At 31.4% G+C, this 10,206-nt stretch overlaps 1 protein-coding gene and 1 long non-coding RNA gene across 4 annotated transcripts in view; one reads left to right on the forward strand and one right to left on the reverse strand.

Annotated features, from left to right (window-relative positions):
- Positions 1–10,206, forward strand: part of LOC125619128 — a 141,593-nt gene that overhangs the window by 103,118 nt on the left and 28,269 nt on the right. The gene's annotated exons all lie outside the window — the stretch shown is intronic.
- The window catches only part of Adamts19 (ADAM metallopeptidase with thrombospondin type 1 motif 19), a 251,578-nt gene that overhangs the window by 88,007 nt on the left and 153,365 nt on the right, over positions 1–10,206 (reverse strand). For both annotated transcript variants that reach the window (XM_015500639.2, XM_048811813.1), the window contains one exon: positions 1,136–1,237. In XM_015500639.2, coding sequence (XP_015356125.2) covers positions 1,136–1,237 — 102 coding nt within the window. The remainder of the gene's footprint in view (positions 1–1,135; positions 1,238–10,206) is intronic.

Raw genomic sequence — 10,206 nt, forward strand, 5'->3', positions numbered from 1 at the left:
TTTTTTTTTTTTTTTTTTTTGTAGATGGACACAACACAATGCCTTTATTTTTATGTGGTGCTGAGAATCGAACCCGGGTCACGCCCGTGCTAGGCGAGCGCTCTACCGCTGAGCCACAATCGAGCCCAAGAATATTTTTTAAAAAAATTTCATCATTAAAAAGTGCATGTTAACATAGGCTACTTTGCATGGGAGGATGTGTATGTATGTGTGTATGTGTGTCTTCTTGCACATGAATAAATACATATGACAATTTTCTAGAAGTAGAATTGCTGTATTTCCATCCACTTTTAAATTGTATTTTTAAACTAGCACTTCACATAACAATTCTTTTTTAATTCACAGTAAGTAATCTGTAAAGTTTTTGTTGCTGTTTATTTTCAAATGTAATAAATATCCATACTCTCCAGAGATGAGGAGGTTTCTGATTTCACAATTCATCAATAAATCCCCCATTCTTTTATAAAATACAAATTAAAAAATCATGGAAAGTATTTCTTTTGATGAAATTAACTATAAGTACATATGGAATCTACCTACTTCACATTCTTCAAAGGACAATTATTTTTTTAGCATCAATTATTTTGACCTTAAAATGTATACTAACAAGTTCCTAAAATATTATGAACCACATTAAATTATACTAGTCAAATATTGATTAATCTCCAAATATCAATTTGAATATTTTATTTAAAATGCTAACTTGACAAGGAAAAATATACTCTGGTCTGCTGAGACAACTTGGAACATTCATTAGTGCTCTGAGAAATTTTATCATTTATAAACTATTGTCTGTGCTTATTTTATTTTCAAACATAATTAACATTCATACTCTTCTGTTTAATTAGTTAAAACATATGAATCACATTTGTTTAAAAAATATATATATATGACTCTTTATATTAGCATAATGAACAACAATAAACATACCTCCTCAATATTAACAAAGAATCATGAATTTGAAAAAAACGTAAAAGTTAAAATTAAAGATAGAGAAAATATTAATATTTGTGTATACATGGAAATAATTCCACCAATGTCAAGATGGATGCATATTTAACTGACAAGAGAAAATGCAAGTTTTCCAAGTTTCATTTCATATTTTTATTAAATTCAAGCAACACTCATCACTTACCTTACCAGGGTCACAGTCTGTCCCATCCATTGGTGGATCAAGTTTAGTTTTGCATTCTTTCTCACCTTCTACCTTGCACCATAATCCCGTACAAATAACATGCTGCAAATAAGGGCAAAATAACTAATAAGGGGACAGTATCAGAGTTTTGAGTTTAAGTCAATAATTTTTGAGAAAGTCATTTGATAGGGACAACAAAATGATTTGAATAAAAATATACTTCAGGTACTCTTAATATTAAACATAAATGAAAGAGTATATAATGTGTTTATAGTGATAGATTGATACAATATAGAAAATTTGTTTAATAAAGCTAAATATTTTAAAATTTCTTTAAAATACCCATGGTTATGCAAGACTATGTATGTACTATGGGAAATTTTAAGCTAAAAGAATCATTGTTTATATGTTGATATGAACCAAGTTGGAAGAATACATGTTTGTTTCTGTGATGTGAATTCAGTGTCTCCTTGCCTAAAGTCTATCCGCACTTCAACTCTGCTATATGCTTTGTGCCATGGTTAGCACATATGGCCTTGATGTTCAACACAATACAGGCTCTGCTATAATTGTTTTCAGTCATTTTTACCTCGGTATGAATGCATTTTACACCTTTGAGATACAATAAAATTTTTCTAGGGAAAATCTAAAGAGAATTTAAATATATATAATATATACATATATTATATATATTAGGATAAAGTAGCTGAGACATGGTGACAATAAAATAAGCGAGTTAAGTAAATACAAGAGGGAAGAGATGCAGCTACTGCAGCCACCGCTGTAATGACAGCCAGCCCAGAAACATCTGCTTCTTTAAGATGGCTGAGGTTCTTCAAACACAAGCATATGTTAACAAATTGCAGAGAAATATGAAATCCATGGCAGATATTCAAAGATGATTAAAGTAGCTAATCTTTAGTGCCCAGAAAGATGCACAAAGCTGGAGATCAGGTCAATAAGACAGGATGAGTGAATGTGAGTGACACAGTCATGGAAAGGTGAGAAGGCCTGTGTAGTGGGGAAAGGTGTCTAGGCAGTACTTCCTCACTACAATTTTACTTCTCACATCTTTAATTACCCATGGTCTATCACAGTTTGAAACTATTAAACAGAAAACCCATAAAATAAACAATTCATAAATTTTATTTATTTTTTGTTTTTAATTTGTTCCTTTTAGTTTGACATTAGGATTCATTTAGACATGATTATAAAAGCATGAGATATAATTTGCTCTAATTCAGTCCCTAGTACTTCCTTTTCCCTCTCCTCCTCCCTCCCCACTCTAATTATTCTAATTTATTATTAGCTATTGTTAATCTCTTATTGTACCTAATTTATTAATTAAATTTTGTTGTTGTTGTAGGAAAGATATAGTAATATGTAAAGGAATCCGTACTATTCTTGGCTTCAGTCACCCACTGTGCTTTGGAAAGTATCACCCACAGATAAAAGTAGGAAGAGCAGTAATGAAAAGACGTAGTGAAGAACAGACTGAAAATTTGGAAGAGGAAGTTAATAATTCTGTGAGATTGCCTTTATGTACTGCATGGAATGAATTTATGTCTTTTTTTTTTCAAAAGAAAAAAAGAAGAAGAAAAAAAATACCAGGAAAGACTAGGAATCCAATATTTGTAGAGAAAAAGGAAGACACCTAGCAATTGATATATGGGTCTGTAAGTAAAAAGCCTATTTTAGGAGGATTATTCTGATGGGTTTGTTCAAAACATATTACATCACAGCAAAATTATGAACCATTTTATCAGCTACATTGGGAAGAATATATATAAAGTCTCAAAAACAGGTCTGTTAGAACTGTAACATTGAACTTGTATTTCCTAAAATATTATTTTCCTATCTTCATTTGTTTTAATATTTAGATTTATGAACTTGTTTGTAAGGTCATAAATTCAAAATTCTATCATAAAGAGTCTGAAATTTTTTATTTACCTAGTTTTATCTGCTGTGACAGACATTTTCTCTCTTTCAAAATGTTTCACACAAATATGTTATATGTAAGATATGATTGATCTTAACTAATGTGCTTTTTATTTGCATGCATCTTTCTAAGAAAAAAAATACCTAGAAAATTATTTTAAAGAATGCCCAAATAATGTTGTTCTTTTGCAATATTTTAAACTCTTGGAAATAAATAAAGTAGCCAAATGTTCATCATATATGGCTTTTAAACACATTTTTATATTAGCTGACAGATCTCTGACCTAAGGATTTAATTCCTCAATATTTTCCCTCTTTTAAGACTTTCTATCAAAAATGTTTCTATAACTAAAAAATCAAATGTTAATTTTCCACTGAACAACTGCTTTATTTCTATTCAGTAAAGCTCAGTTGTGCTAAAAGAAGACTCATTTTAGTCAAGTTCATTAGTTTACCAATGCATATTGACCTAAAATCAAACTTTCTACACTGTCATTTTAGAAGAGTACTTGCTTGTTGAACACTGTTGGTGGTCTAAATTCTGACCTTCCACCATCTTCTGCTATTCAAAACAGCAGGTACTCTAATTGATTCCCACTTGAGGCACCAAGAGCATAAAAAGCAAACTTGGCAGTTTTTCAAGATAAGCACAGTCACATAGAATAAATGACTCTTAGAGGAGAGCTTTTGTACACTTTCTGTTCTGCAGGTCTAGAGATCTTATGGTGAATAAGTTGCAGTTTCAGTCTTGCAAGTAACTTTTATCCAGGAATTCAAACTGAACTGTCAAAATTAAGGCAAGAAAATGTAGAAGAAATGGTATAGATTGTTTTCACCTTTAAAAAGTGAAATGCCTCAGATTTGTGATATTAGAGCTATGAATGAATGAATACCAAGCCCTTTCCCAGGGGTAGAGTGGGTGTTGTTAGAACAAAACACTCAACACTCTACATGTGTTTCATACACGAATCACATGCTTTTTTTAATTTGGTTAGCGAAAACTCTTAATATCACTTAAGAAAATAATTTTAAAACTAAAAATGTTTTGCATGGTAAAATACAAGAGAAATGTACAACTCTACTAACTCTACTTTCTTTTTTAGCAAACTGATAAAATATAATATAATATTCCCTTTTTTATTCTTCTATATGAAAAAAGTCATTAAAAGAACATCAAAGAATTAGAATGTTTATCTCAAATAGGCTTTTAGCAAGTTTGCATAAATATACTACAGTATATTTTTAAATGGAAGGTTAGTTGTTCCTACAGAAAATCCTAAAAATTTCTCTTCAAAGATGATCTGTACCCATGTTTTTATGGCAAAGAGTTCCATTAGGTTGTTCTAATAAAACAATATTAAATAATCTACCTGGAAGTAATAACCCTTGATCAGATAACTCCTTGCTCTTTCACCTACTGCCCTTCAATATATAATTTCAATAACTCAACATTTTATAAAAAACATAGTTCAGTTAGAACAATGCTTTATAATATTCTTTTCCAATCACAGAACATATCATTATCCTACAACTACTAGTGAGTTACAGCTGATTGTTAATCCCACAAAGAATACACCTGGTCCAAAAATGAATGGTCTTTCAAGAAACCTGGATTCCCAACTCACATAAATTCCCTAGAGAAAAGAAAAACCAGACATAACTTCTAAACACATTTTATATACTAAAGCCATATAGGAATTTAAAAAGAAAGCAAAAAGAGTAATCTATCCCATTTATTAACTTAGATTTAAATACGCTAAACAAATTTAACAGGCTGAATAGAGCAACGCATGCATGACACAATTCAAAGCAGCATGACCAAGTATATTCTTCAAAAAATAAGGTTAGATTAATGTCAGGGATGTGATTAATGCAATCAAGATACATCAATAACTTTAACAGCTATGATTTTTATATCTATTCATACAAAATATGTGACCTAATTTATCATTCTTTAAAAAATCTTACTAAATTAATCATTAAAGGAAGTTTACTTACCATTAAAGGATATTTATTCAAAAAAACTATAATAAACAGTGAAGTGTTGAAAAATTTAAGATTAGGAACATAGTGAAGATGACATCTTGGCACCAATGTAAGGAAGTGAATACACAAAGTATTCAATGAAAGGGGTGGGGGGGGCAAAAACCTGTCAATCTAGATTCCTGACCTCAGCTAAAATTTTATCAAGACTGAAGGTTAAATAAAGACCCTTTCAAGGAAACAAAAAAGGAGTGTTTACCACCAACAGATCTGTTGAAAAGATATTTCTAAATGATATTCTTTAATACAAAGAAAGATGATTTCATAGGAAAGAAATGAGAAGCAATGATGAGCCTGATAACACAACTATAAATTCAAATAAGATTGACTGTGAAAAGTATGAATAATTAAATTTTAACCATGAATTATAAATCTTCTTTTTAGTGGCTTTCAGAAGTACTAGAAATCTAGTTTGTTTACATCCTAGAAACTGCATCCATTAGCACAGAGGATTTGGCCACTGTTGGTTAAGCAAGTTTGACATTTTCTCTTTCCCTCCTATACTCCACTATGCTGTGGGACAGCCAGAGGCAGAAGCTGAGCAACAGGTACGGTATGGGAAGAGAAATAATCTATACACAACCAATGAATAACTCAGCAAGACACAAAGGACTCTTCAATAAATACATCAGGAAGTGTTAGAGAAAGCAAAGGAGCAAGAAGAAATTAATAGTAAGGACTGTCAATATCTATTAGTGGAAGCCCCCAAGCAAAGAAAAGAATATAAAGATGAAAGGACCTCATTGAAGTATTTGAAAAGAAAAAAGACCTAGAATTAAGGTAAGATCCTCTCTGGAATGGTGGATTAAGGTCACAGAAGACCAACATTTCTTGTAGTTTATAACTCTAAACTGAGGACAGAATATGAAAAATTAACTTCCTTAAAAGTTCCAGAGAGTAAACAAATGCAGAAAAAAATTTTTTTTTTGAGAGGAACTGAAAGAATCAGCAAAAAGTAAGTTAATCATCTTTACAACTTTGACTTCATGGTTGCCCATGCACAGAACCTGACATTGGGTGGACAAAACAATGGTGAAAAACATACCATTATGAAGAAAAAATCAGGCTGTCTCTCTCTGTGGAGATGGCACACATTAACCCTGGAATGCTTATTCCTTGCTTTACACCAAAAAAGATGTCTCCGTCTTTTTTGAGAAAGATGGTATTTGTTTTCCTAAATAAATCTGTGTCTAAACAAACAAACAAAAAACACCTAAAATACAATATGAATAGTCAAAGCTGCCTAAGAAACTAAGGAAATCATCTGAGAGAGAGGAGAATAGGGGAGCCTACAGCTGTCATGGCACCTGACCTATGCATACATGGAACACACTATAAAGAGTCCAGATAAGAGAAGAGTGAACTGATTCCCAGCAGATGAAACAAAACATCCAGCCTGAATCTAACGAATTTAATTGCCTGTGAAAACAAAAAAATTAAAGCACTCTTTGGAGTAATAAAAAAAGAATTAAGAGTCTTTACAATAGTGGTCAGCAAACTTTTTCTGAAAGTTGTCAAATAGCATATATTTTATGATTATGGGTCATATGGACTCTCTTGAAACTATTCAACACTGACATTGCGGCCCCAAAGCAGTCACAGACAATACATGAACAAGTGCATTCCAGCAAAACTTTATTTACAAAAACCAGTAGCCGCTCCTACCAGGTCAAAGTTTGCCAATCCTTACTCTACAACAGAACATCACAATTTATAGCATGTAATTAGAAATTATTTTCTTATGAAAAGCCAGTAAAATATGACTATTTATAAAGAAGAAAGAAACAATTCAACACTAAGATGATACATACATAAATTTTCATAAAATTTAAAACTGGCCTTATTGATGTACTCAGCAGGGTAAAGGGAATTAACTTGTAAAGAATTAAAAGATATCTTTTTAAAAAGCGAATGAAAATATTCATTTTAGATTGAAAAATACAATACGTGAAATAAAAATTGAATGTTTTGTAAACTTGAAAATAGGTCAAGGGAAATTATCCAATCTAAATGAGAGAAAGAAAATATTGAAAAATATGAAAAACTTACAGAAATTTGTGGGGTAATATCAAAAGGTCTGGCAACAATAGCTCTATTATTTGGCCAGCCTCCCCCTTTCTAAATAAAGTTTTATTGGAATATTTCCATGCTCATTCAAGTAAATATTATCAATGATTAATTTCAACTGATTTGAGTTGCCACAATGGCCCTATTTTTGACAAGCTTATTAATTTATAATCCCAGACCTGACCAAGCCATTAAAACAGGTAAAGAGTTAGGATTAAAATATAACAAACAAAATAAGATTCTAAAAAGCATGAAAATAATGTTAAAAGAAAGCAGGAAGGAGGATGTGAGGGTGATCTGTCACCCCATTGATTAAGCGGATCTGGCTGGCTAGGTGGGTGTCCCCTTCCTTTCTCACGGCTCCATGTGCATCCCTCCCTAAGCAGCAGGCTCAGTGAAAGAGGAAAGCAGAGAGGGGATCAGAGGGAAATGATGAGTTAAAAAAGAAATCATATTATCAAATACTAGACCTAAATCCAAACATCAACGATTGAATACAAATGGATTAAATACCTCTCAATTGACAAGCCATAAATTATTAAACAGATTAAAAGTAAAATTCAACTATATGCTTACAGCAAAAAATTCAGTTTAAATGTAAGTATATAAATAAATTTAAAATAAATGAAGGGCAAATGTTAAACCGTGTAAAAAGTAAGAATATAAAAATCATTAATATCAGATATAATAACTTCAATATAATGATGCCACCAGGGATAAAAGGGACTCTTCATAAAAAAAGGCTCAATTTACCAAGAAGACATAGAAATAATAACTATATTAGTGTCTAACAAAAGAATTCTATGAAGCGTGGATCAAAATATGATAATAATGGGAACTGACAGTTACACAATCATGGTAGGATATTTAAATTCCCCATCTAAGCAGTTTATATACCATCTAGAAGTGACATCAGATTACGTGAGCAACCTTACTAAGCACCTTGGCCTAAATGATATTTCTAAAACACTAGCCCTAACAATTACAGATGTAAATTCTGCCAAATATATATTGCACATTCACCTGGACAGATTATAGATGGGTCTTACTGAATTTAAAATGATTAAAATCATACAGAGATTTTATTTATTTATTTGTTTGTTTATTTGTTTATTTATTTATTTATTTTTGGATCTAGGAGTACAAAGTATAAATCTTACAGTAGGTAAATGCTTAAGTGTTTAAGAAAAACCACCTAAAATCATTACAAAGTTATTGTGCCACTTAAAAGTTCCAGCATCAGTATATGTGAATTTCAGTTCTAGTGGTTGTACATCATCAGCAATATCTTGATATTTTTTTGTTTTTCAACCGAAGACTTTCTAATGGGTATGCAGCCAGAGCTCTTATGGATTTGATCTGTATTTCTTAATGCAATGTTAAGCATCTTTTAAGGCATGTTGTATGTCTTCATTTCTGAATTGTTTGTTCAAATATTTTGCCCATTTTATTGAACTGAACAGTTTTTTAATAAGATCTACTTATCATAAATATTTTCTCCCATTCTGTGGCTTGCATTTTCATTTAATTAATAGAGTTTTTCTAAGAAGAAATAATTTTATTTTGATAAATTCAAACTATAATTTATTATTTTTTAATTTTTTCAGTTCATATTTTCTGATGTCCTACATTTTTCTTAAAAGTTTTATGGTTTTACAGATTCCATGCTTAGGTCTATAGTACATTGGGGTTAATTTTGGAATATAATATGATTTAAATTTTGAGATGAAAATCCAGATGTCCCATAATTAATTGAAAGTTTCCCCTTTATCCACTAAATTTCCTTGTCCCTCTTTTGAAAATCAATTGTACACATGTGAGAGTTTATGACTGGACTCTCTACTATGTTTCAGCAATTAGTTATGTCTTTCTGCCAATACCACACTCTAATACTGCAGATTTATATTGTCTTAAATAATATATTGTGTCTCCTCCAACTATTTTACAGTAAGCCTTAAGTCCAAATCCCTGTTGCCTCTGATATTTTACAATGCCAAATTATAGACTCAGTCTTTTAGAATTGTTCACAAGGTACCTCATTTTAATGCCAATCTGTACTTTGGATCAGATGAGAGGTTTTAGAAGGTACTACTTTTATTATATTTTTCTTTTTTTTTTGTACTAGAGATTGAATCCAGGAGTGCTTAACCATTGAGCCACATTCCCAACCCTTTTTATAATTTATTTTCAGACAGGGTCTCACTAAGTTACCTAAGGCCTCACTAAATTGCTGAGTGTGGTTTTGAACTTGAGATCCTCATGCTCTGGCCTCCCAAGTTGGTGGGATTACAGGCATGCACCACCATGGCTAGCCAGTGGTACATATTTTGATGGAACAAGCAGATAAAGAAGAAATGTAAAACTGGGACTCACATGTTAATTTTCCAGTCATTATATAAATCAATCACAGTAGAAAGTTTTCTAAATCTTTGATAGGTGTGCAATTCACAGTGAGTCTAGTCCCCAAACAAAGGGAGGACTGCAAGTTTCCTGGAGGCCTTATTTTATCACAATCTCTACTAACTCAGGAAAGGTAACTCTTGCAGGGATGCTTTAAAGTGTTTCTAGAAAAACATCTTTTCATACCTATATATTCCCGGACAGGTTAAATCATTTCAAGAAGTTATTACAACAACTATTACAATGGAGCTAACTTACCCACAAGATGCCAGATGATCTGAAGGCACCAAGTGCTTGGTACCAAAGAACAAGGCCATCCAAGAAATTAGGTATTAATGATGCAAATTAATGCAGAGAGTGAGCTATTGTTGCTATAGGTCAGAATGTTTCACAAGAATCTTTACATCTGTCTCTTTAAACCTCTTGCAGATATAAGTTATTATCCTAAGAGTAAATTTATACCATTAATCAGATAAGCATTATGCAACATTGGACTCTCTAGTGCTTGTGTTTAAATATCTCTTTAGAAATATGGAAGAGAATTATCTAATTCAGACACTATGGGCCAACTATATATATATATATATATATATATATATATATATATATATATATATATATAT

This window comes from Marmota marmota, unplaced genomic scaffold, assembly GCF_001458135.2.
Source record: "Marmota marmota marmota unplaced genomic scaffold, marMar, whole genome shotgun sequence".
Lineage (NCBI taxonomy): Eukaryota > Metazoa > Chordata > Mammalia > Rodentia > Sciuridae > Marmota > Marmota marmota.